This window comes from Drosophila innubila, chromosome X (genome assembly GCF_004354385.1).
Source record: "Drosophila innubila isolate TH190305 chromosome X, UK_Dinn_1.0, whole genome shotgun sequence".
In the NCBI taxonomy this organism is placed as follows: domain Eukaryota; kingdom Metazoa; phylum Arthropoda; class Insecta; order Diptera; family Drosophilidae; genus Drosophila; species Drosophila innubila.
The window spans coordinates 13,835,314-13,860,537 of NC_047626.1; the positions used below are offsets into that span (position 1 = coordinate 13,835,314).

The window sequence follows — 25,224 nt, forward strand, 5'->3', positions numbered from 1 at the left end:
CTGCCAATACATTTATGCTTTACTGTACTTTCGCTTTTGCCATCACATTCACTATACATAGAGCTCTGCACGTGGCGTGTCTCGTGCCAGTCATTCTGTCTACTTATAACTCTGCCCCCTTGTGTATGTATGTGTGTGTGACAGGTGGTTATATCGATGCAACGCCGCCATTTGCATGTCCCTCAAAGTTTCTTTTTCTTTGTCTGTCACGTAAACTTACTCTGCCTGCCGTTCTCAGGGGAGGGGGACAGTGGGGGGGCCTGGGGCCACGTGCCACGTGACTGTCGCTTGAACGTGGGTCGATCTTTTTCGACTGCAGGTCATGGACACGGACACGGACCAAGTGATACGATGACGCGGCACAGTGCACAATCCAATTTGTTCACGTAATTAATTTGAAGGCTCGCGCTAATTTGGATAACAACAAACAATTTGTCAGTTTAACGCAATTTTGTCACGCACACACGGAAGACACCTCAGAGCCGGAATCAAAGCCTTAGCCGGACCGGACCGGATCTGACGGCGGAGCGACGACCGACCGGTAAATTTGTAGTCCGTTCACCATTTGATGGCAGTCGCGACGGCAATTGCCTATCCGTGGATGCGATGCGGACAGACAGGCGCACACGGCGACTGACGACTGACGACGCCGCAGTGGCCGTGGCATTTGCGCAACGGCCACCTGAGGATTTGGCGGCTGCTATTTGTTTTCTTTTTTATTATGATTCCTATGTAGTATTTTGGTTGACAGTGAGATACGAAAGCTTTTGCCTTTTAAATGCAGCGCCGCAGCCGTTAAGAGAGTGTGCGAGCTTTGAGTGCCATGAAACCAACAGACATAAAAGCTCACCTCAAACACTTCATCGAAAGCACACAACGATGCAGGATCTTCTCCTCCTGACTCTAACAATAAATAAAACAAAAAAAATACATACACATGGCTATATTAATTTAGTTAATTACATTTTATCTGATCATATGACATTTAGGAGTACATTTATATGATGTAGAATTTAAGTTATTTATGAAATGTGTGAAAAATATACATATGTGCTGAAATTGTACGGCAGTCGCTTGCTCTTGTCTCTTGTCCATGGTAAATTATAGCTCGCCACCCACGGCGCCTTCTTCCTCTTCTTGTTCCTGTTCTTGTTCTTGTTCGTCTTCATCTTCTTCGTCAATATCCACCCAGCCGTCGTCGCTAAGCTCAGCAATAGTGTCGCTTTCATCAACGACAGCTTGCACGCTAGTGGAGTCTTCGGTGGAGCCAGAGTTGGTGTTGCTATCAGCAATTGTTGCTTGCGTCCATCCGGGCATGTTAGCGCGCTCTCTTTCTAGCCGTCGTTGGGTTGCCTCCGTCTCGGATGATGACGAACTGCTGGCAGTCGATGGAGCCGTTTCGGTGGCTGTCACTGTCACCGATGATGCCCTCCCAGCTTCAATTGCTTCATTTGTCTTTTTACGTCTACGTATTACTTCATACTCCTCCAAATCGGACAGCTTTAGCTTAATTGTCTGTAGTTCGCGCCTTAACATAATTTTCCCACCAGAAATTGTGCGCGTCCCAGAAACAGTTATAATACTAGGCTGCCACCTAGCAGGTGCGCTTTTTTTTTAAAGCGCGCGGCGGAGATGCCAGCTATCGAAAATTTAATAATTAATTTGAAATATATATATAAATATATATATTCGATTGTAATTGTTGAAATATTTCATATACAATAAGATATGGAATCAATATTAATATATAAAGGAAAATCGTGATACATTTTACAAGTTTAAAAGAGGTTTTTTTTATGTGTGTAAAATATTTGAAAATAAATCGATTTCTCATTAGTGATAGCATTATCGACCGACCGCCTCCGCGGTCTATCGGTCTTGAAGTCTATCGCTGCCAAGTTATTTTTTCAAAGAATTCAATTGGTTTGTTTGGAGCCACAAACAAGTCGGCGAAGCAAAAAGCACGACGTGGACTTGGCGCGGTTCTCTGACTCTGGGCAACACCTGTAAACGTGACTTGTTAATGTGCATAGACGTTTTGCCGCCGACTATAGGTACTTGTTGTTCTTCGGTGTTGTTGACTCTTGTTTGTGTAAACAACGGTGGTCAGAGGCAACGGCAGTGGCAGCAGCAGCTGTGCTGATCTGGCATAGCCGGCGGCACGATAAACCGGCGGCTAGTGTTGAAAGAGTCGCCGTCACCGTGATTCCAAATGAGCAGAGCAAATAAAGAAACAATGAACGGACGCATCATACGCATCAACCGGGTGCCTGCCACCATAACGGTCATTCTGTTAACCATCGTCTTGGTATATTTCCTCAACTTTCACAAGGAGGAGCGACCTGCCATTTATGGCATGCTACGCAGTGACAATAAGGTCAATCTACGGAAAATGCTTATTGCCGCCATACAGGCGGCACAGCGCGGTGGCTTGGAGATCTTGGATGTGGCGCATTCGCGTCAGCTGAAGGAGCGCAGCAAGGGCAAGACGGCTGAAGGGGTCAATGATCCATTTACGGATGCAGATGGTCGCTCGCACTGTGTGATGAAGCAGGGCCTCAAACGCATCTTTCCACGTGTGCAAATCTTCTCGGAGGAGGATAAGGAACATTGCAAAGATTCGCACAGCTTCGATCTGGATCCCACGGTGCTGCATGAGACAGCCATAGTGCCCGACGTGGAAGTGACGGCACCAGATGTTACCGTTTGGGTAGATCCCCTGGATGCCACCAAGGAGTTTACAGGTAGGTACACATACGTTTATTCTATTCATTAACTGAATCATAATTGTATGATTTACAGAGGAACTCTACGAGTATGTCACAACCATGGTGTGCGTGGCTGTTGCTGGTCAGCCGGTGATTGGCGTCATCCACAATCCGTTTAGCGGACACACCGCCTGGGCTTGGGTGGGACACAGCATGTCCGAGTACCTGGCGGAACTGCATAAGCTACCTCATCAGGACCCATCAGGGGAACCCATCATCACAATCTCACGGTCCCATACCGCCGCTGCCAACGAAGTGACCCGAAGTGTCTTCGGCGATAATGTCAATATATTGACAGCAGCTGGAGCTGGCTACAAGGTGCTGCAAGTGGTGGTCAATAATGCAACCGCATATCTGCATACCTCAATCATCAAGAAATGGGACATTTGTGCCGGCGATGCCATACTGCGCGCTCTCGGAGGCGCCATGACAACGCTCAATGATGAAGCCATCAACTATGGCCCCAACGAGTCGCCAGTGAATAAGGACGGACTATTGGCCAGCCTTGAACAGCACGGCAAGTACATGGAACGCCTCTCCAAATATCGTACTCTTCACAATGGCAAGCTCAGGTAGTAAAGGACAACAATTCTCCCACTCTCCAACTGGAATCTCTCCCGGCAGCAGCTGGACACGTGCAACGTCTTCAGCTTAGGCTTAAGTTCTAAAGTGAAAACCTGTTTCTGTTATTCTCTTCTCATCGGGTCATGAACTTGAGAGAGCGCAAGCAACAACAAAGTAGAGTCGCGTTCAAATGAATACATTTATTTACATACAGACATATGTTTACGTTTATTTAAATTAAATTTAGTGATAAGCGATTCATAAAATCGCTCGTTAAAGAAACTTTAATTTTGAATTCATACTTTTCCAGTCCAACACTTTTTTATACCCTGTAACTATTCAAAATGTCGACTGTGTAAATGTCATAACGAACGATAAATAATTTTAGAAAATATTTAAGAAACACAGTAAAAAAGAATAATTCAATATAATTCACATTGTCACATGAGTCCAAATTTGTCGTAATTTAATATATAATGCTTTGGTGTAGTATTTAACTCAGTGCAGAAGCACTTGCAGGTAGGGTATTTTCTAGTCGATCATTTTGGCTGGCTAACGTAAACTTCGATTGCTTCGACTGGAGCTTATCGATAACTTTTCTCACATTCTATGCAACAGCTGTTTACCGATTGACGCCAACAGCTGTCAGCTGTTTTACCACTGAGAGAGTGTGTGCGTGTGCGTATTTGTGTGTGTGTGTATTTGTTTGCTGCCCTTATTGTGATTTGTTGTGTTGTGCTGTGTTGTTGGTGCGTTCGTTTTGCAGAAGGAGGAGCAGCGGCAGCAATGAGCAGCTGCATCAACGACTGCAAGCGCGTGCATCAAATTGAAGTGGAGCCACTGCAGGAATCGGATAAAGTGGAGCACAGTCTGCTGCTGATCAAGGGACGCCTGCTGCCAAACTGTGCGAGTGCCAAACAACTGAAGGCGACACTTAATCTTAATCAGCGCAAGAAACAACACGAGCAACTTACACAATTATCCACGGCCGGAGAGTTCAAGTTGCTCTTTGATTTGACGGACTCAGAACGAAATATCGATTCGTCAAAAGAAAAGGAGGAGCAGGAGAATTGTCAACTGCAGCTGAGCTGCTGCAGCGGCGAGCGGCGACTTGATTTCATCTATCAGCCGCGACGCAGCGCGTACCGCGTGCAGCCGCTGTATCTGCTGTGCCGCTCCAGCAAGGAGGAGGAGGACGAGGAGGTGGAGGTGCAGACCAAGGAGCGCTGTGCACTTATCGACTTAAATCTGCGCCTGGTGCAGTGCATCTATGCACATAAATTGAACGCCGCCGGCTACACGAATCGCACCTTCACCTTAAACGGCGCCTGTCGCGTTTTCCGATCCCAGCTCAGCTGCACGGCGGCACGTGGCAGCAGCGAGGACGAACTCTGGCAGCATTTTGCCAGCGAGATCCTCGCCAGCGCCGATTGGGGACAGCAGCTGCATTTAAAGTTTGTGGCATTTATCGGTTGCACACGCTACGACGGCGTCACAGTTGTGGCAAGTGGCGATTACTCCTACGCCAATATTCGACGGCATCTGCACGGACACGCGGCATTGGGAGGCGGAGGATTGGCGTTGTTTGGCACCGGACACTTTTACGCCTGGCCGCGACACTTTACAGAGATTGGCGATTGCATACGGAGCACAGAGCGTGTGGATGTGGCACGTTTGCCGGACGAGAGCAACTATCGCAGGACATACGGCGGCGTCTATGCCAGCACCTTGGGCGCCGTCTGTCACGAGTTGGGCCATTGCTTTGACCTTGGCCACACACTAGATGGTGTCATGGGACATGGCTTTGACTATCTGAATCGTGTGCTCACCGTTGATCAGCCCACGGAGCATTTGCCACAGCGCATTGTATCCCGTGTGACCGACAGAGACGCAACCAACTCATCCAACGCATCCTCGTCATCTCTTGTGCGTCCCCGTTTGACACAGCTCAAGCTGAAGCAGTCGACGGGCAACAAATTCCTGGAAAACTATCACGCCCAACGGCGCAACGATAGCTTCTATTTTACCCGCAACTGTGCCGTCATTCTTGCCCAGCATCGCTGGCTGCGTCCCGATCTCAAGGAACAGATAGAACTGAACGCAGCTCAGATTCGTCTGGTGCCCGCCAGCTCAGAGATTGTGTCCAGCGTGCCATTACGTCTCATCGAGCTGCGCTGCAATCTCAACAGCCTCGTCGCCCACTACGAAGAGTTCCAGGAGCAACCAGCAATTTATCGCTTTCAATTGCCTGACTCCTTGTGGCATCTACTGTCCACGCAACAGACCCATTACGCCTTTGTTCTGACCATTGACGGCGATACCAAACGCTTGGCCTGTGAAGCAGCCAGCTCTTAACCAGGTGAGCTGTTCCAGAGTAACATACAGTTGACAAAATACAAAATTTCAAATCTAAGTTTGGTCTTTTAAATCCGATACTTATAGACAAATAATAGATAATAGTAAATAGTTTTTAGAATATAACGTTTTTTTTTTTTGGTGAAGAAAATTGCCAAAATTTGTCAAAACAATTTCTTAACATACTGTCTTAACATGGTATATATTAAGAATTCTACGGAGCATTCCCCTAAATCTCAACACATTCTGCTCATCCAATAAGACAATCAAATAAAGGGTGTTCAATTGTTTTGGGATTTGAAATATGATTTCTACAGTTAATTTACAAATACCCCCAAAAAAAATCGAACTGATTGATCGAATAAAAATAACAATCGTAATTTCTAATAAAAAAAAACCTCATCAATGAAGCATATGACTCTTATGAAATGAAAATAGAAATAATTCTCTACAAAAAACTGTTGCGGGAAATTTATGGAACAGATTTTAAGCTAAAATAAAAAAAAACTTGAAATTGATAAGAAATAGATTTAATAAAGCATAATGGAAAGTTTTTGTCAACCTGATAACAATTTGCAAAAATGCTCGACCTGCGGCTATCCTGTTTATACTCGCTGACATTCGGTATCCAAATCTGAAATGCTTTTCATTTTGCTATTATTGAACGTAACTTTCCATTACGCTTGACTAAAAGATAACCTGTATAAAATAAAATTTAAAAAGAGATATTCGACCGATCGTTCCTATGTCAGCTATATTATATAGTGCAGCGATTTGAACGAAATTTGGTCAGGATGTATAAGACCAATCTAAATGCATATTTTGTCAGATTTGTTGAGATATCTCAATAAACAAAAAAGTGTTTCTTACTAAAGCTTGATATTCAACCGGTAGAATCTATGGCAGCTATATGAATAAAGGGGACCAATTTGGACCAAATTTAATCTAGATGTATAAGACCAACTTAAATGCATATTCTTAAGCTGGAGACCAATCGTTTCAATGGCAGCTTTATGATATAGTTTTTCGATTCAAAAATTTAAACAAACTTGATCTGCGTACGGTGTCCAAGAACCTAGTCTGTAAGATTGACGCATTCAAACAGACGGACAGACAGTCGGAATTGACATCTCTTGTTGCTGATCAAGAATATATATATACTTTTAACAAACTTATTAAACCGCACAGGGTCAAAGGTCAAAAATTTGAAGTTTTACAATAAACATACATATATATTTACAGCCTGTTAAGAGAAATGTATTTAACCACTTTTTTTTGTGTATTTTTTATTTGTATTTAATGGGTACTCGTTAAGATAAAGAGCCATTTAGAAGGTTGGCCTTGAAGTGCTTCCCTTCCCCAATAGGCCAAAAACTACTGGTACAATCTGAGGATAATTGACTAGTGAGTCATGCGGTGACATGCCATAAAAATTGTGGACATTATTTATGAATTGTGAATGAATCATGCGCGGAGTTGTTGAATCAACAAGCGCCATTTGCTTATCAAAACCGAGTGTTGAACTTACTTGCTAAGTGGTCGAAGAGTTTGATTCAAAATAGGCAAACATTTATGTATGTATGAGTGTTCGAATACACTCAAAACATTCGAATTCTCACCTATCAATTGGTTGTGAAGTAAGAGACCCACAAATAAGTACGAGTAATAAATAGAGACTGGTTTAGTTTCTAAACCGCAACACGGTGATCTCAGCGGCTAGCTCAAAAACTCAGAGACTTTGACTTAAGACTAGAGAGAGCTGAAGACTCTCTCAGCGGGAAGGCCGCATCGATCGTTGTCTATGTCAAATGGGTTAAGCTGTTGCGTTGTCAGCATTTCTGCACAGTGGTGCAAAAGCTGTGAACTTCAACATTTCAGCTCAGATTGTTAAATTGCAAAATTAAGCAATAGCTTCATTATTGTGATTATTCAAAAAGGGAAATTAGTGAAAACCACTTTAAATTATTTATTTATTGACTTTAAATTATTCAATGATGTATATAAATTACGTATGAAAGCGCATCAAGGAAGCATTTAGCTTTTAAGTGAGTATTAGTTACTTATTATAGTTACAATGAAATGAAAAACACTGAAAAGTATTCATATATTTGTGTTTCTTTTAAAAGATTGTTCATAAATTTTGTATAGCTCATAGTAAAACCTCAAACCTCAGTCACATGCAAAACACTCAAAGTAATTGTAATACTTTACTTAACTTACTTTAATTTTTTATAAATGAAAAATTTATGATTTTAGCTTGGCATGAAGTATCAAAAACAATCAGTATATAGATCATACTCGATATACTCAAAAGTATTAAATTGTAAGTAATTTTCGTTTTTTTTTTAATTTTTTTTTTTTTTTTGAAGTATTTGATAAGAAAGTCAAGTATTATTCAGCGGAGGGTTTTAGCTATTTTTAATCACTGTGCAACGTAGCTTTGCCTCAGAAACTTGTATTTCTGATACTTTTTCATATTTGCTTTGCCTGATTTATATTTGTTACTATAGTAGTTGTTATTATAGCAATTTTGTTGTCGACGCTCTGAGAGCTCGGGGTTCGATAATGAAAAATGCTTTGATAGAAACGACAACAAAACAAAAACAAAACTAAAAATACCTATTAATATTTGGCAGAGGCACTGATAAGATAAATCGACAGCAATAACAAACAGAAACGACAAAAAAAGAGTGGATTTGATGTTCGGAAACGTAAAGAAATTGAAATAGTAAAAACCTGTGCAATGTCATTTACAATACTCAACTGGGTCTGTCTCTCATTTGTGTTTCAGACTTCAACTGGAGCAGCGGCAACAGCTCAAGCAGAATTACAAAATAATAAAAAATATTGAAAATATTCAATTATATATTTTATCAAGTACAACATGACGGATGCGCGTATACAGTTTAAAACCTTGAAGGGATTTCCGGAAGCGGTGGATAAAATCGAAACACAGACGTTTTTGAATGCGGCCAAAGAAATTGTAACTGTCATTGGTAAGCCCACTGATCGATTGACCTATAAATTTATCGGCATACTAATAAATTGTATTTAATGTGTCTCGTAGAAACCTTTGGTAAACTTTTTACGCCCGTTATCAGTGATATGAATGGCAACATTAATGTAAGTTGTGCCCTTATATCTATCATTAATTATTTCTTTCATTAGTGTTGTAATTGTTGCAGAAATTAACTAAGGTTTATGGCACGGATGTACTTAAATATCAATATCTGGAGGATATGATAGTTCTCAATGTGAATGTGGATGATTTTGCGGCAAATGCATTGCTCTGGTTGAAACGTGGCCTCCAATTAATTTGCACCTTCTTCGAGAACATCTACAATGATGTACAGAACACCGAGGCACTCAAGCAGCATCTACAAGATGCCTACGAGCGCACTTTGAAACCCTACCACGGCTTTATTGTCCAAAGCACCATCAAGGTTAAATGATAGACTTATATTGATATTGTATCTATTTGTTTATATTGTAATGAAATCTTTTTGATTTTGCAGATCATCTATAGCTGGGTGCCCACGCGCAGTCAGCTGCTGGGACAGGGTGATGCACAGACGGAGAATATCGAGGTGCTGACCAAATACTTGCCAACAATGCGAGCGCAGCTCGACAGGATCGATGTGCTTCTCAAGGCGCACAATTTAGATGATGTGCGCAAAGTGTGATTCAAGTGATTCGAGTGATTTCAAATGATTTCGAGTCATTTAAGTGATTGCAAATTAATCGAGTAATTTGAAATGATGCGAGTTATTCGAGTGATTTCAAATGATTCATGTGATTCCGAGTTATTCGAATAATTTGAAATGATTTAAGGGATTCTTGTGATTCCTAATTTGATCCGAAACGATTGCTTAGCCTGCTAGTCTAGCTTATTCTAATTACATAATTTTATGATGATGTATAATACTATTTAAGGCTCAATGCCAAACATAAACTCTGATAGATATGCATTTTACTTTGATCTGTCTTGGCATTCCTTCTGCAGCTGATAAGCACTCAGTTCCAGCTGCCTTCTCTCCCTTCTGGACGTACACAGTGCATGGTAGATGAGCGCCACCAGAGCCTCGAGTGCTATTAACACGAACTGCAGATTCGAGATGAGGCCTAGCCAGACACTCCCGAATACGGCAGTTAATCGGAGATAAACTATCGTGGGCAACAGCACACAAGGCGTCAACGTCAACAGCAGCCACATGGTCGTCGCACCTGTGCAAAGATTAATCGAGTATCCGGCATAGAGACGAAGCGACTCGGCGCAAACAGCCAACAAATAGGCCACAATAATGGTTAATCCTTTGTAGTTCCACAGTTCATCCAACTGGAAGAAACATGCAACAATGGGTATAAAATCTTAGCGCAAGTGTATGTAACAGACAGCAATAGACATCTCCGACACCATTTGTCGGAGTTACATATTTATCGTTTATTTGCAGACTGACATAACTCAAGAAAATACGATAGTCATACTTTTCCGTAATGATCGCATATATTGATAAGCATATACTCTGAATCGTTCTACGACACATTTTCGTACAAACTTTCGATAAAAGTTTTATGAGTATACACTATAAATAAAATGTAATCTCTTAACCTGAAAAATCATTTTGGTATTATGTATATTGTATTCGTTGCATAGATATTCTTGACCAGCATCAACAGCCGAGTCGAATAAGCCATGTACGTCCGTATGAACAACTAGAACTCAGAGACTCTTTGAGCTAAAGCAAACAAATTTAGCACACGGACTTTTATGATTGTGGAGCCGATTAAGTTTAATTAAATTTTTTGCCACACTCACTTTTTTTAAGATATGACATTATCTGTTATTGTTTTCTATCATCCTACCTATTCACAAAAAGATCGGTTAAATAGAAGAGTAGTAATAACTGTTTACATTTTGAAAGCAATACACACTCCAGGGGTTTATAGAAGTCTGTGTGCTAAATTTGGTTGCTCTAGCTCTTAGAGTCTCTGAGATCAAGGCGCCCAAACAAACGAACATGGCTATATCGTTATATCGGCTGTATATGCTGATAAAAAATTTATGTACTGCCTCCTTCCTGTTACATACAATTTATTTAACACAATGTACCTTTTTACTAATTTATTTTATTAAATGGTAATTAAAGTTTATATTATAAACATAGCATAAAGGCAAAGGAAGTAGACGGTATGAATAAATATACATATGTACATAATTTTATCTTAGGGTTTTTCGTAGTCGTGCACTCTCGACTAAGTACATCGTTGCACTCACCCAAATGATGATGTGCAACAAATAGCTGCAACTCCAAATAAAGGACACATAGAAATTGATCTGCAGCAGCATCTGCAGCAATAAATTGGAGCTTTGGGGTGTCACTAGATTGGACAGAGCTTGATTAAATTGCAAATCTCTCATATTATTTAGTTATTCTTATTTTACAAGCCAAACTGTAATTATAGCAGCTGCTGCCAGTTGCCGTTTCCATTGTAGTCATCTTGAGTACAGTGAAACCACTGACAAGTTGCACCTTTCACTTTCATTAGTAGTTGTTTTGCTTTTGTTTATTGTTGCCAGTGGCAACAACGCGAATTGTTTGTGGTTTTATTTATCCCTTGGGCAGACACTGTAAACTGTTAACAGACACTTAACAGCTACAAGCAGTAACTTAACAGCAACAGATTTGAAAACCAAACTACTTTCAATTAGTTTGGATTTGTTGTTGTATTTACAAATATGTTATTTAAATTCTTTTCATAAATATATTCAACAAATTTGCAATTTAAATTTATAAAAATTTAATAATTATATTAAGTGGAATTTCATGTCTTAATGGGGCGCACTTGCATTTATAGCCACCTCCAAGGGGATTACTGCAATTAGAGAGAGAGAGAGAGATAGAAAGGGAGAAATAGATTAGGAACTTGATTTAAATTTAAAATAAAAAGTATTTCGTAACGTACAGAACTTGTGATCATCTTTATAGACAAGCCCTTTAAGTATATCAGCTAGCATTCTATGGCAACGAATGTAGGTGCGTTCAAGCTCTTCAATCTGATTGAGTGCGAGGAATTCCAAGGCCTTTTCACGATCGGAGCTATCACTACTGGACGCATCACTGGCCAAATCGACGCTAAGTGCATGAGATTCGTTTAGAAAGCTGGGACAGAAGTTCCATTCCATGTCGAGCACAAAGATTAAATGAAATATTTGATCCAAGGCATACCGAATGCCTTCAAGCTCCGGTTCAAGCAGACAATGTTTGCACAACGCTTTCATATAATCGCTGTGCATGTTCCGCAATTCCCGAATGTTTTTCGTCTTCATCAGTTGCCGCTCGAATTGTCCGCCCAAGGATTGCATCACTTGGGTGCAGAGATGCGAATGCAGGCTGTTGATCAATGTGATGAGCCAGAAGCGTAGAATCTCCAGGCGACGCAGTGTCAGACCAATGAGATCCATTGGTGCAAAGGCATCCCTGTTAATACGCCGTAGAAAACGCATATTTTCCAGTTTCCAGGCGGCCCACTTGACTTTGAGAACGATGCGCCAAATACCATTATATTGTACCATCTGCGGCTTGGTAATGATGCTCTGCAGCGGCGGTGGCATTGAATACTCAAACTCGATGGCATCCAGCGCCTCGAAGATTTTACTCGATTGCGACCACACCAGCGAGACGAGTTTCACCTCCAGCTGATTAGCCATGTGTCCATAATGTGGCTCAAGTAGATCGTATAGCTCCAACGTGAGCAACGAACAGCGTGCCCAGTCCTCGTATCCCTCGATCTGGCGAAACAGATTTGTATAGAATGGGTACACCAAATAATCCGCCTCCAGCAGCATTATATGACGCAGAAAGCGCAAATGATGCGTCAACTTGAGCTCTTCGCGATACCAACGCATTACATGGATGTTGGCAATCTCATAACGTTTCCAGAGCAACTTGATCAAGGAACGTGGTATCACATGTGGTTGCTGTACAATAGTACTTTGTTTTAAGCTATCCAATATGTCCAGCAGATGCGAAGACAGCGTTGGTAGCTTCTGTTGTTCCTGTTGCTGTTGCTCCTCCTGCGCGTGCCTGATGTGCTGGGTAAATATGCTCATTAGCTCGGGATCGCCCAGACGAGATGTAGTCTCCAGAACTAGTGCATTGTACTCCCTAAGCGGCTGACTATCTTGCCTTACGACGCTGACAGAATTTGGCTCGCACTTCAACTCTTCAAGGAGCTGCTTGGTGAGATCGGTGTACAAGGTTCCGACATTCTTGCATTTTAAAACCAAATCGCCCAGCAAATGCACACTGGCCAACAGATCCTGCGTTTCACCCGCCTCTAGAGCGTGCTCCAAAATGAGCTGATAAAACGTACAGCTACGCAGCTCTTTTATAATGTCCAGATGGGGATGCGGATCACCATTATCATCGATATCCGAGCGCGGCAAGCGTTCGTGTATGCGTTGCCCGTAGTAGGCATCATTTGCGGGCAAGCACTCGACAATGAATTCATTGTGCCAATCATCGAACTCGGCGTGTTGCCACCAATTATCCATGATGCTGCAGTAACGCCTCATCGAAACAAGCAGCAGAGCTGTGGCCAACTTCTGATGGTCAACATTGATCATGGTGTGCTTGTAAATCTGAGACAACAAATATGCGCTTCTCAGATGCGGCGGGCCTTTGATAATTGCACAAGTTGCCAGCGATTTAAGGAGCAGCAAACGCTGGAATTTCTTCTCCATGTGCCGCAGAAAACATATCAGAGTTGTGCTCGAATCGTCGTTATCCTCTTTGCCATCAGCTTTATCAAGCAGTCGACGCTCAAAATCTATCAGACTGTCTTGAACGGGATTAATGAGATCACGCAGTCCCCAGGCAAAGCATTTCAAAGTGCCAGTCGTCGGCTCATCGCTGGTGGGCAGCGTCAGATCATTGATAATCCGACGCAACTGTTGCATCGCCTGCAGCGCCGGCAGCACCTCTCCCTCCAGCACATGCTTAAGCGTCTTCTGTGAAGGGTGTAAGATTATAAATGGATTGAGAATTCAACTGAGAATTGATTTACTTACACTAGTGACGGTGCTAATCGATATATTTTTGCGTACGCTGATCAGCTTTTCATCTGGCTGTACCTCAAAGAAGCAACAGCTAGCGGGTGCAAAGAACATCAAGATGATCTCGCGCACCAAGTTGCTCTCACTAGTGGTCTTGGGCAGCGGATACTTTATTATTCTGCGCGTCTCTCTATTCATGTGCTGCACATAGGCAATGGCAAAGTTTGAGCCTGGTTCGCTATTTGGTGTCTCCGCATAGAAATCGAAATCCTGTCGCCACCAATGCGAGTGAACCACTGTGGACAAGCTGTCTGGATCAAAGACGGCCTTTCTGTACTGCGTCTGTGGTTGTGGTGGCTCCAAAGCTGTCAATTCTGGCTGTCTGCTCAAGCTGTATCGAGAACTATAGAAGCCGCTCAACGACAACGAATCGGTATCCGCTTTCCCATTGTATTTCCTGCATAGACCCATTGTTGTGAGGCTGGGATTGCTGCTGCTGGAGTCAAAGGTATTGGAGCGTTTGACAATCTGTTTATTTTGCAAACTGCTCATGGGTTCTACATCCAAATCCGGAATTAAGTACTCATCATTGTCACTCGCATCGGACCATTCCTTAGATCAAATTGGAATTTAAAGGGGACGGTAAGGATGAAGTGTATTAAATCATGTAATAACCTACACTCAAACTGCTGTCGCTGTCCAAGCTTTGACTGGTTCTATCAATGATATGATCGCTTAGCAAAGCTACCCAATTTGTGTCCGATTCATTGGCGTCTGGTTGAGTGGTCGTCGCCTCAATTGCATTCCTTATGGCCAGCACACGCTGCTCCATTGCAATCAAGTTGCGTCGCACGTTCTGTACCGGCTCATATGTCATGCTGAACATAAAATCAAGCACTGAATATTGTATGTCCACCTCATAGTGACCATTCCAGCCGGCATGCTCCATTATCATTGTAGTTAGCATGCGCACAGCATCCGCATGGTCATCCATGGCCTCATAATAAAAGCGTTCAATCATATTGTTGATGGATCGCCGAACTGCATGACCGTTGGTGCTCAGATATCGATGGTGGCGTATTTTGTGTATTGCTTGCTGCTCCTGCGTTCGTCTCTCTCCCGCTGTCAACTGCCCGGGCACACAGAATGAAATGCAAGGGCATTGAAATTAGCATTGTTTTGGTATTCTACAAATATTACAATTATTTGACTTACGCTGTCGCCAGTTAAGCACTTTATGAGTTTTTCCACATTTCGCGCAACAGCTTCATTGCGTGGATCCTCCGACATTCTTTATACCGTGGCGATGTGGGTGCCGCTAGCCTCGACCGAAAAAGTTGAACACATTAAACTCAAAAACACAAAATTAGCAACAAATGTCTAGCTTTGAATGAATTTCGTTTAAATTGGTCATGAAACAATGTTGCCAGATAATTGCAATTAGCAAATGTCATTCGTAGCCAGACTTGGCAATTTCTGATGCAAATGCAAAGTGCCGCTAGTGCAACCAGATTCTATCTAAAAGCGTTGCCAGATGTTCTGCTAAAAACGTAAACAAAAGTTAATTTGCAAATTACTTAATATTTGTAAGAGCGACAAATATGAACAATGGACCAACAACACCCGAAACCAAAACTAAATATCCAACCTATGTAATACTTGGCTCTGGTGGCCACACAGCCGAAATGTGTAAAATCAATCAAGCGCTACTGCTGCAACCGAGCGTTGGTGAGAATTACCAACCAATACGTTACATTGTGGCCAACAGCGATGTCACCTCACGGGATCAACTGAGCGCCACATTGCCCGCATGGACAATGGACATAGATGTGCAATACATTAGTGTGCCGCGCAGTCGGAGCGTTGGCCAAAACTGGCTGAGCACCATATTTAGCACGCTATGGGCACTGCTGTGGAGCTGTTGGCTCGTTTGGCGCGACAAGCCGCAATTGGTGCTCTGCAATGGCCCCGGCACCTGTGTGCCCTTCTGCTACGCCGCATACCTTTGGCGTCTACTGGGCCGACTGCCCGCCCACACCAAGATTGTCTTTGTCGAGAGCTATTGTCGCGTCGAGACATTATCGCTGAGCGGACGCCTGTTGCTGCCACTGGCCGATATGTTTGTGGTACATTGGCCGGCCCTTGCCACACGCTATGCCCACAAACCCAATCTTCGCTATTTCGGCAGGATATTATAAAGTAAATGAGTAAATTAATAAAGAATGTAAATATGTGTGTACATAATAATGTTGTCCCCAAAATTCATAGTTTGTATACCCTGTGCCCATTAAGAATGGGCAAAAAAGGGTATTATGTGTTCGGCAGAATGTATGTAACAGGCAAAAGGAGGCCCATCAAGTATATATATTCTTGATCAGTATCAACAGACGAGTCGATTTAGCCATGTCCGTCTGTCTGTCTGTTTAAACGCGTCGATCTCAGTGACTATAAGATCTTGACTTAAAACTTGTACCTGGGCACAGGGTATCCTACTGCGAGCGTGCTCGACTATAGCCGCCCACTTGTTTTCTTTCAATGAGTTAGCATTAAAATACTGCAATTATTTTTTAGATTACTAAAATCTTGTAAAAACAAAGAGACATTTTAAGACAGGTGTCTCCCACAAATCTGTACAGATAGCTATTAAAAAAGAGCAAACGAAATGTCACAAGATTTCATTTGTCTAACATATTTTTAGAACTTTCAACAAAACTATAAATTGGTGTATTTTATGCAATAAGTTCATATAAATTTTACTTTACGCTTTTTTATCCTTTAAAAAATACATTTTCATATAATATAATAAAATATATTTAATAGATTTTTATAACTGATCTTTCTGTCGCTGGACCAAATGTAGGAAATTACATGCTAAAGGAACGAAAATTTCTTCGACAGCTGTTTGGAAATCCACTATTTTGAACATTAATAATTAATAAAAAAAAATGAATTTGGTAGTTTTTCGGTTACATATTCGAATTTGAACTGTAATAACATAAATAAAAACATAAATTTCACAGTAATAATTCAAAAACACAAAAATTGATTGGACATTCAACTAGATGGCAATCTGTAATACTATTCGAATTTAAATGCAAGTCGTTGTAACATTGGCAACTTAAATGTAAGTCCTTGTAACAAAGGGAATTTTTTTGTCTCTTTTCAGCGCTTTCCGCGTTTGCAAATCTTGCGATGTGCCTCCAATTGGTGTCCAAGCAATTCTTGGCCACATTTGGGACACTGTACAGTATTTTTATGCAAGCTACGTTGACGCATTTGACGAGGCGTAGTTTCATCGCTTGTGCTGGGAGTCGAGTCACTGGACGAGCTGAGATTCAGTGCGGCAATTTCTGAATCGGTGTAACCAGAGCTCTTTAGAATCTGTTTCTGATTCGATTTGTTCCTTTTGCGCTTAATTGGTTTGCCTTTGTTAATGGCATTGCTGGTGGGGGGCAGGTTTGTCCTTCCCTTCATCGATGGCGGCGGTACTCGAATGATGATATTGCATCCCTCCAAATGGTTTGCAAATTCGGAACGTTTCATTTTGTCAAAGCAAATGGGACAGGTTGTTATATCATTGCCAGCATCAGGTAGATTACGTGAGCCACAAGGCACCACATCATTTTCACGCTGGAATTCCTTTAGGAGCGTATCCTCCCCAAAGAGATCATCAATGATGGACTGATCAGCGAGCTCAGAAGCGGCTGTCAAGTTATCAACATCCGCATCATACTCATCGTCAATCATCATAATGTCATCGTCTTCGTAAATTGATTCATCCTCCATGATCTCACGTTTAATCATAGTTGTAAGCTCTTGGCTGCTTGGATGGTTGGCTTTTGGTCGTTCAGTTTTCCTTGTATCAGTTGTCTCGGTATCGTCCTCACTATCGGAAATGTTAATTATAGGCACAACCACATCGCGTACCATAACATCATCATCATAGTTTTCCCAGGACACTATGTCATTGGCGGAGGACAGACGACGCTTTCGGCTTTCCTCTGGCTGCTTCTTGGCCTCAGTCTTTTCATTGTCTTTGCTATAACGATTTGCCCACATGTCACGCAAGTGATTCCGTTTGTTGGCATCCGACATATTGTGGAAGGAGCTTCTGTCCTTGCCATTTGTCAGACTGTAGCCAGGACCTTGCATTCCATTAGCCTGTTGATCGTCTCGTGGTTTACGTTGATCCTCATCGCCATCGCTGCTATTGTCACCGGTCAAATCTTTGAAGCCAAAGATTTTATTGGGTTCGTTATGCTTGCGTCTTTTGTTGTCGCGTGTCTGCAGTCCCTCAAAAGGTTTGCTGGATGTGCCTGGATAGGAGGTGGGCGGCAGAGCGCTTACCACATTGCCAGTTGACATTATATTTGGCACCGTTTTCCTTGGCAGCTTGGGCTTTTCAAAATAGTTGCGTATGTCACCTCCGCCACCTCCAGATGCGGACTGCTGTTTTGACTTGACCTTGGCTTGTGTGTCCGGTTTGACGGCTGACGGCTTCTGTGGCTCGCTCTTCTTTTCAAAAATGCCGCCACATTCACTCTGATGTTTGGCCCACCATTGATCGCTGGGACCAGGAGCCCGATTCGAGGTGCGCTTCACCCAGCCCTGGAATGGATTATGGTGTTGGCAGATGCCATTGCAGCGCCAAATATGCGTCTTGTAGGCATTAACCTCATCGTGAAAGGAATGATAGACTGTGATATTTGTACCCGCCACCTTGTTAATGGTTCCCATAATGCGCTTAAAGTTGGGACCGTGCCCACCGTTACCCTCGCGTATATTGAGGACAAAACAATACGCATGTATCATCTCGTGCTGCAATGAAATCAATAAAGGCAATTCATCTAACTGATCGACTGACAGAAAAGTATACTATAGATATAGATGTTGTTGACTTACCAGCAGAGTCTCGACCAGATCCTTGCGTGGCCGCAGTTTTAACAATGGCTCACTGAGACGGATTATGATCTCCTTGACGAATCTGTTGCCACGCTGATAGCAAATGCCAGCGCATGAATACATGCGTTTGCTCCATTCCACAGAGACAGCGCCCAGACGATGCTGGAAGAACTTTTCATCGAAGCGCACGAACATTGCGTATATATCTGGAGTGGGATCGACCAGCTCCCATTCCGGATGAACCAAATTCTGTGTCTGATCCAGATACGTGTCAAAGCTCGATGTTTGTTTATTTATCCCATTGCGCTGCACGTAAATTGTAAATACACAGAGTTGATTGAGCAAACCACATTTAGATAGATAACAATGAAGTTCTTACACGTTCCAGCTCCTTGACCAGAGTTATGTTGTCGCTGTTGTTTTTGTTCTTGTTTGTGTTGTTGTTGTGGGTCATATCGAGAGCCCGGATACTGACATTTTCAATTGAATCATCTACATCTCCATTGCCATTGCCATCTGTACTGTCGTTGATCATTTCATTCTGCAACATTAGCGCCAATTCATAGTCACTGTGCTCCTCACTCTGTGGTGCGTTGTTCGCCTGTGAAAATTCAGGATAGGATTAGATTTACAATTGCGTTGTTCCTTTTGTTGCTTACATTGCCATTTGACATTTCAGCATCCAATTGCTGCTGCAGCTTTAGCGCATATAAATAGTCCGGATCATCCGACATTTTACTGAAATTCCAATCACAATTCTAAGAGCGCGATGAAAGAAATGCAGCAACGCTTTAAAACTATTGATGGATTCGCGGTTTTCGATATTTAACTTCACAGCTGTTTTCTGTTGATATCTTATCGATAAAATGAAATCATAAAGTCTAGTATATTGACATAAGTATTTCAAATACTGCATTTGAAAAGCTTACCAACTTCTTTTTTATTTCTATACAGACTGTCATATGAAATTACTTTTCAAATTTTGATTGAGCTTTACTTCACTTTTGATTGAAACCATTTATGCGCGGTTTTACTCGCTTAGTGGCTTTACTCAATCAGCTGCTTACTGTTTTTAATACATACTCTTGATAGATGACCAATGTTACTCGATATCTATCGAATAAAAATACCATTAAAACAAGATGACCGTTAAAAAGGGACAGATTTGAAAATACATATACAAAGAAATGATAAAGGAAACATTTAAAAAAAATTTATAAAATAGGTTAGGCATAAATGCACTCAAAACACAAAGGAAATTTTATGACTTTAATGTTTTTTTTACTTAAAAAGTCTTTGAAAACCTCAAAATGGCAGTGTTGGTTGCCAACAGTACGATAGCGCTAGCGCGAAAGTGTCGACAGTCTGGCAGCATCAACTGCTGATGGGCTTTAATTTATTGCGTTTTTGGTCACTGGAAGGATTTTAAATTGAGCGCTTCACGCAGTTGATCACTACACTCAATATTAAGTTGACCATGTAAAATGGGCTAACGAAATACCATACCAGTATTTTTTATTTCCCATCCCAAATTTTTTGAAGTATGTCATATATGATATTATATAGTAGTATTTTATTTTCTTGTCGAAATTCGGATCATAAAATCTCAAATACAGTCTATGCACATGGCATTTGTTATTGTGACCCTCGAATATAATCGTCTGAGCCTTAATTGTTGCAAATCATTACGAAAATGAAATATTTGACGAAGCGACAGCGCAAAAGAAAGAAGGTACAACTATTGAATAGAATCGGACAAACTTATTATCCAACCGACACGGATAGCGAAAATGCGGATTGTGAAGTAGAGAGCGACCATTTGGAGACAACATCGTCTGATAAAAAGGTGAGCTATCTTTTCTATTGGATCCAATATGCTCAACAAATCTAAATATCTGCACAGTTGTCAATTCTTAATAAGGTCACTGCCAAAGGTACCTTTAAGCCAAAACTGCAGCAGCCCCAACAGCAACAACAACAACATTTGCAACATCCACAGCAGCAACAACCACAACAACAACAACAACAGCAACAACAACTGCAACAAGGGACAACAACGTCATGCGGTGAGTAACTGTCCGTCCGTCTGGCGTCGCCACGAATCAAATGCCGACGCATAAACAAATATGATTACCAACTATTTTTAAACAAATGTGCAACACATTTGTAAACAAAAGCCTTCGCTTAAGCTTGAGACAACGTAATAATTCTTTTTGCATACCTACACACATACCATCATACAATTGGCTCAAATCAAATGTGCATATGTACATATATGTAAATGCACGGTCCAGACAAGGGGTGTCCAAAGGAGGGGTAGAAGGGGGTGGCTTTCCCCAGCATATAACTTTATAGTTCGATCTCTCACTCGCACTTACCCAATTAATGAAAGTTTAAATATAACAGGCTGATAAATTTCGCATTCCTTTTTGGAATCAATCGACCTCATAATTTAACAACTACAATCGGAATTTAAGGCACTTCGTATAATTTTACTGGCTTTTGATTCCCCTGCATGGTTTTAACATTATCACTGCGGACGGCAGTTCGCGCTAGTGACGAAAGCAGCGCGAAGGGTGCGAAAGGCGACTAGCAATATACTCGTATACAGCTAATTTGGAATATCCTAATCAGAGAATAAACTTAAAAAAGCATGAAAAACAAATTAACCAGTCAATAGGCTGCTGTTTTATATGAAGAAGATTAATCAAATGAAAAGCTTATTCGAGAATTTTGAATTAATCATTCGGAAATCCTTCATTTTATTCCTTACGTTGATTTAGGCCAGTGGTATCCAAAGTTTGTAATGGCAAATAACGTGGTTGCAATGCCAAATTCTGCCGGCGTCGCAGCCGACACACGTATATAGAGAGAAAATATGTGTGTTCTATAAATAGCAGGCTCGGTTATTGCTCTTTCATCTTATAGCAAATGGAAGCTAGTAAATAAGTCAACGGGATAAAAGAGACTTAGCAATCTTATTGAGTTGCCGATCGAATATTGTGTAACGGAACAGTAATGTTTTAAAATTAGTTATCAATTTTTTTACAAAATTTGTTGTTTTCAAGACAAATTGTCTTTTTAAACCTGGATGTCTGCTAAAGCTTTTTTTTATAATTTTGCAATTCATATAGTACAAATTCATATAAAAAAAAAATACCAAAGCTATTAAAAACTGTATGTAATTAAAAAAAACTTAAATACATCTTTGGTTGGTTTTGTGCTTTGCTTGGTATTTTTTGAAATTTTTGGTAGTTTTTTAATTGGTTTTTATTTTGATATCTTTTGATATTGCAAAATTTTTTTTAATCACTTTCAAAACCCTATTTTAATATCAAGTGACACAGAAAAGTAGGCATTTAATTTTTCGGTCACTTGACACGGATTAAGCAAAGGAGTAAGTTTTTATTGACCAAATTCAAAAACTATCTCAATACTGGTGTAAGAGCTTCAAAAAAATAATGGTTTTCAAAGGAAACTTGATTGGAAGAAATTTCTGTGACACCTCCGAATATATATTTTACAAATAAATTTTTGTTTTACATTAATTATTGTTTTTTTTTTTATCAAAAATATGTTCCTACATTTTTGACAAGATTCTCTTAATTTCGCAGATAATCGTCGCAATCACTTTTGCTTTGGAGCTTTCAATTTACCGCCCATTGATCGCGATCTGGAGTGTTATTATCATCGAAATGAGCCACTAACTTTGGGTAACTTTATGGACTTTGAGCAGCTGAGCGAAAAGATTGGACAGCGCTTGAAGACGACAAGTACGCCGGAAATATCACCATCAACCGTATCGTATGCCAGCGTATCGTATGCTGGGGATCAGGAGGAGATAGCATCAAAAACAGAGCCATCCATGTCAAGTAGTTCGCCCACAAGTACGGATAGTATTCAGGACTTAACGTCAACGGATATATCATCATCATCGGATGATCGAGCTGTAGAGGAGAACGAGAACGTGAACGTGAACGCGAACGTGACGGAGGAATCGGTTAATGAGCTGTTGACACGATTTGCCATCAATACTCCATACACGGAATTGGCCAACTTGACATTGGCCATGTTACAGAATACTGCATTTGGGCCGTTAATTACAGGCAGTCCCAGCACAGTTGGCAATATACCATCCTATGAATTCTGGCCAAATCCCTATCAGATCAATTACCTAAACAACGAGGAGGGAAGAATTGTTGCTGCTGCTGCTGATGCAATGCCGGAGGGCAGTGTGAAGCCCATTGGATATGAGACAAAGTTTCGAAACGCCCAAGAACAATCACAGCCTGAACAGCCGCAGCAGCAACAGCAGCCTGAACAGCAGCAGCAGCAGCAACGTGAACAGCAACAGCAGCAACCTGAACAACAACAACAACAGCTGCAGCTCGACTCACATTGGCGTCCAGTTGCTGCTGACATGTGGCAGCCTTGGTTGCATCAACGCCAGCAACATGATCACGTTTCAAATCCCAATAGTATTGTAGAAAGCATCAAATGCATTTGGAAGCGTCACAGACAATGGGAAGACAGCAGCGATAATTGGGCCAATTGGGGCAACAATCAAAGCGGCAGCATTTGGAGCGTTACCGAGCCACAGTTGCAACTGCAGCAGCAACAACACCAACAACAACAACAGCAGCAGCAGCAACAATTGTCATCGCCAGAATCCAGCTGGAATCAGCGTAGTCAAGCTGTATTAGCTGCTTCGCAACTATATGGCTACTATATGCCGACAGTATTGCTGGACTATTCGCAACATGGACAACAGTTGCCAATAGCAGCCACAGCAACAGCAACATCTGGTCATGGCAATCATTACATACGCAACAACAGCAACACTTCACGTTATATGAATCGCAACTTTCTTAATTACAATGCTCGCATTGCCAACAATGGCTTGCAGTATCAACAACAACAGCAGCAGCAACAACCCCTGCAACAGGTACAACAGCAGCAGCAGCAACAACAACAACCACAGCAGCAGCAGCAACAAACACAGCAACAATTGCAACACTTGCGCTACAATTATGCAACTCAACAACAGCAACAAACACAGCAACATCAGCAACAGCTAACGCCTCCGCCGCCACCGCCACAGCAATGGCAGTGGCAGCAATATAGGCAGCCCAAGCCACGTGCACATTTCTATCCAGCCCGCTACTACAAGGGCAACGGCTTCAACAACAATGCGACACGCAAATACTGCAAACATTGCATCTGCAATGCACGCAACGCCAACAGCAATAGCACACATATCAACTGCACTAGCAGCAGCAGCAACAACAATAATAGCAACAACAACATTGGCAACATGGACGTATCCATGTTAAATATGTCACAGGAGGATTTGGATGCCGCACAAATGTATGCAATCCATGGCGAACGATTCTTTGAGATGCCCATGGGCCGTAGATATCGGCGCAGTTTGTATCCATCATCCGGAGCAATAATGTCACAAGCGGTTACGCCAGCAACATCACAACCAGCAGCAACACGACCACCGACACCACCAACCAGCGACATGTACGCCAGCAATGGACACTTTAACACTTGGCAAACAACACCAATGTCGCTGGTGGGTTCAGATCATTATGGAGTCATTGTGAATTCAACACAATTTAACTTGTTTCCTTTTCACCTTTTCTTCTCTTAGTATTCAATGCAAGCAACAACAACAACAACAACACCACCATCGACAACACCAACACCACCAGAATCACTGCAGAGCCAGAATCAGCGTCAAATGACGGCGCCAGTTTGCACCGATTCCAATCTATATACGGCTAACTTTCCGCCCTTGCCGGCGCCAAATCAGAAACGCCACAAGGATTAGATTGCCATATATACATACATACATGCATGAGGCGAGGGGATTTCTCAGTTTCTCACTACACCAATAAACAAATTCTCCTCACTTTGCATGCCTCTCATATTATATTTACAGACACTGGCTTCGTTTGTTTCATATGAAAGTCACTCTTGTTTATCGTACATTCCACATTAATTGACACCACCACCTCAGTTTTCCATTTCGTATGTACGTTAAAATTCAACTGCTTATAAACAAAAATATTTTGTATATATTTGTTTTTTTTTTTTTTGAGTTAAAGTTTCGGTTATTATTAGTTGGCTAGTATGTATTTGCAATTACCCCATACATTTTATTATATCAAATTAATGTTTTTTTAATTGTAAGACTTATATTAAACCCATGAGATTTTAATTAAAAAATAAAAAGTAAAACCAATTACAAAAAAAATTTCCTGCAAACTATGAGCGCTGTATGGCGCTTGCCTGTAAATCTGTATTTTTTATCCATTCGTGTTGAGTTTTGGGTGTACAAATTTGCCTGATTTTAGGTAAAGTTTTAAACAGATTATTCAAAACAAAAAGTACGTTGAAAAAACTTTGCGACAGTGCTGTAAAATGTTTCGAGTATTTTATGCTGACGAAATACTTAAATGGCAGTGTGGCCATTTTTTTTTAATGATCTACTATTGAAGTATTTTTTTAGTATTTAAAATATCGATATGGTTAAATATTTATCTAGCTCAGTATTAAATATATCGAAAGTCG

At 41.4% G+C, this 25,224-nt stretch overlaps 9 protein-coding genes across 9 annotated transcripts; 5 read left to right on the forward strand and 4 right to left on the reverse strand.

The window, feature by feature from the left end:
• Window positions 1-928: 928 nt before the first annotated feature.
• LOC117786173 (bromo and FHA domain-containing protein DDB_G0267958) lies at window positions 929-1,595 on the reverse strand. Its single transcript, XM_034624314.1, has one exon. It carries the CDS (start codon window positions 1,534-1,536, stop codon window positions 1,102-1,104), a length of 435 nt encoding a protein of 144 aa, XP_034480205.1. The 5' UTR covers window positions 1,537-1,595; the 3' UTR covers window positions 929-1,101.
• A 302-nt stretch (window positions 1,596-1,897) lies between these two features.
• LOC117793744 (putative inositol monophosphatase 3) lies at window positions 1,898-3,780 on the forward strand. The gene is made up of 2 exons (XM_034634129.1): window positions 1,898-2,744; window positions 2,803-3,780. The coding sequence occupies exons 1-2, from the start codon at window positions 2,213-2,215 to the stop codon at window positions 3,342-3,344; spliced, it is 1,074 nt and encodes a 357-aa protein (XP_034490020.1). The 5' UTR covers window positions 1,898-2,212; the 3' UTR covers window positions 3,345-3,780.
• Window positions 3,781-4,060: 280 nt separating this feature from the next.
• On the forward strand, window positions 4,061-5,687 carry LOC117786322. Its single transcript, XM_034624514.1, has one exon. It carries the CDS (start codon window positions 4,119-4,121, stop codon window positions 5,685-5,687), a length of 1,569 nt encoding a protein of 522 aa, XP_034480405.1. The 5' UTR covers window positions 4,061-4,118.
• Window positions 5,688-8,540: 2,853 nt separating this feature from the next.
• On the forward strand, window positions 8,541-9,645 carry LOC117786330 (glycolipid transfer protein). Its single transcript, XM_034624525.1, has 4 exons — window positions 8,541-8,683; window positions 8,755-8,810; window positions 8,873-9,130; window positions 9,203-9,645. Exons 1-4 carry the CDS (start codon window positions 8,572-8,574, stop codon window positions 9,368-9,370), a joined length of 594 nt encoding a protein of 197 aa, XP_034480416.1. The 5' UTR covers window positions 8,541-8,571; the 3' UTR covers window positions 9,371-9,645.
• Window positions 9,557-11,296, reverse strand: LOC117786339. Its single transcript, XM_034624540.1, has 2 exons — window positions 10,963-11,296; window positions 9,557-10,023 (listed from the first exon to the last, which is right to left on the reverse strand). Exons 1-2 carry the CDS (start codon window positions 11,104-11,106, stop codon window positions 9,658-9,660), a joined length of 510 nt encoding a protein of 169 aa, XP_034480431.1. The 5' UTR covers window positions 11,107-11,296; the 3' UTR covers window positions 9,557-9,657.
• A 143-nt stretch (window positions 11,297-11,439) lies between these two features.
• Window positions 11,440-15,172, reverse strand: LOC117786312. Its single transcript, XM_034624503.1, has 5 exons — window positions 14,959-15,172; window positions 14,423-14,872; window positions 13,759-14,355; window positions 11,652-13,698; window positions 11,440-11,561 (listed from the first exon to the last, which is right to left on the reverse strand). Exons 1-5 carry the CDS (start codon window positions 15,031-15,033, stop codon window positions 11,518-11,520), a joined length of 3,213 nt encoding a protein of 1,070 aa, XP_034480394.1. The 5' UTR covers window positions 15,034-15,172; the 3' UTR covers window positions 11,440-11,517.
• Window positions 15,173-15,292: 120 nt separating this feature from the next.
• LOC117789188 (UDP-N-acetylglucosamine transferase subunit ALG14 homolog) lies at window positions 15,293-15,990 on the forward strand. The gene has a single exon (XM_034628274.1). The coding sequence runs from the start codon at window positions 15,345-15,347 to the stop codon at window positions 15,939-15,941; it is 597 nt and encodes a 198-aa protein (XP_034484165.1). The 5' UTR covers window positions 15,293-15,344; the 3' UTR covers window positions 15,942-15,990.
• A 550-nt stretch (window positions 15,991-16,540) lies between these two features.
• LOC117793944 lies at window positions 16,541-19,472 on the reverse strand. Its single transcript, XM_034634402.1, has 4 exons — window positions 19,305-19,472; window positions 19,025-19,246; window positions 18,646-18,951; window positions 16,541-18,561 (listed from the first exon to the last, which is right to left on the reverse strand). Exons 1-4 carry the CDS (start codon window positions 19,377-19,379, stop codon window positions 16,906-16,908), a joined length of 2,259 nt encoding a protein of 752 aa, XP_034490293.1. The 5' UTR covers window positions 19,380-19,472; the 3' UTR covers window positions 16,541-16,905.
• A 4,327-nt stretch (window positions 19,473-23,799) lies between these two features.
• LOC117793498 (mucin-2-like) lies at window positions 23,800-24,837 on the forward strand. Its single transcript, XM_034633818.1, has 2 exons — window positions 23,800-24,223; window positions 24,302-24,837. Exons 1-2 carry the CDS (start codon window positions 23,960-23,962, stop codon window positions 24,479-24,481), a joined length of 444 nt encoding a protein of 147 aa, XP_034489709.1. The 5' UTR covers window positions 23,800-23,959; the 3' UTR covers window positions 24,482-24,837.
• The last annotated feature ends 387 nt before the right edge of the window (window positions 24,838-25,224 follow it).

Bases quoted from the DNA above. Each gene is read 5' to 3' on its own strand.
- LOC117793944 (XM_034634402.1), bottom strand. From the start codon at position 19,379: ATGTCGGATGATCCGGACTATTTATATGCGCTAAAGCTGCAGCAGCAA. The intron at 19,247-19,304 runs GTAAGCAACAAA...GAATTTTCACAG, and splicing joins CTGAAATGTCAAATGGCAAT to GCGAACAACGCACCACAGAG. The intron at 18,952-19,024 runs GTAAGAACTTCA...ATTTACGTGCAG, and splicing joins TGGTCAAGGAGCTGGAACGT to CGCAATGGGATAAATAAACA.
- LOC117786173 (XM_034624314.1), bottom strand. From the start codon at position 1,536: ATGTTAAGGCGCGAACTACAGACAATTAAGCTAAAGCTGTCCGATTTG.
- LOC117789188 (XM_034628274.1), top strand. From the start codon at position 15,345: ATGAACAATGGACCAACAACACCCGAAACCAAAACTAAATATCCAACC.
- LOC117786339 (XM_034624540.1), bottom strand. From the start codon at position 11,106: ATGAGAGATTTGCAATTTAATCAAGCTCTGTCCAATCTAGTGACACCC. The intron at 10,024-10,962 runs GTGAGTGCAACG...TGTTTCTTCCAG, and splicing joins TGTTGCACATCATCATTTGG to TTGGATGAACTGTGGAACTA.
- LOC117786322 (XM_034624514.1), top strand. From the start codon at position 4,119: ATGAGCAGCTGCATCAACGACTGCAAGCGCGTGCATCAAATTGAAGTG.
- LOC117793498 (XM_034633818.1), top strand. From the start codon at position 23,960: ATGGACGTATCCATGTTAAATATGTCACAGGAGGATTTGGATGCCGCA. The intron at 24,224-24,301 runs GTGGGTTCAGAT...TTCTTCTCTTAG, and splicing joins AAACAACACCAATGTCGCTG to TATTCAATGCAAGCAACAAC.
- LOC117786312 (XM_034624503.1), bottom strand. From the start codon at position 15,033: ATGTCGGAGGATCCACGCAATGAAGCTGTTGCGCGAAATGTGGAAAAA. The intron at 14,356-14,422 runs GTAGGTTATTAC...ATTTGATCTAAG, and splicing joins ACAGCGACAGCAGTTTGAGT to GAATGGTCCGATGCGAGTGA. The intron at 13,699-13,758 runs GTAAGTAAATCA...CACCCTTCACAG, and splicing joins CGATTAGCACCGTCACTAGT to AAGACGCTTAAGCATGTGCT.
- LOC117793744 (XM_034634129.1), top strand. From the start codon at position 2,213: ATGAGCAGAGCAAATAAAGAAACAATGAACGGACGCATCATACGCATC. The intron at 2,745-2,802 runs GTAGGTACACAT...TATGATTTACAG, and splicing joins TGCCACCAAGGAGTTTACAG to AGGAACTCTACGAGTATGTC.
- LOC117786330 (XM_034624525.1), top strand. From the start codon at position 8,572: ATGACGGATGCGCGTATACAGTTTAAAACCTTGAAGGGATTTCCGGAA. The intron at 8,811-8,872 runs GTAAGTTGTGCC...TAATTGTTGCAG, and splicing joins ATATGAATGGCAACATTAAT to AAATTAACTAAGGTTTATGG. The intron at 9,131-9,202 runs GTTAAATGATAG...TTGATTTTGCAG, and splicing joins TTGTCCAAAGCACCATCAAG to ATCATCTATAGCTGGGTGCC.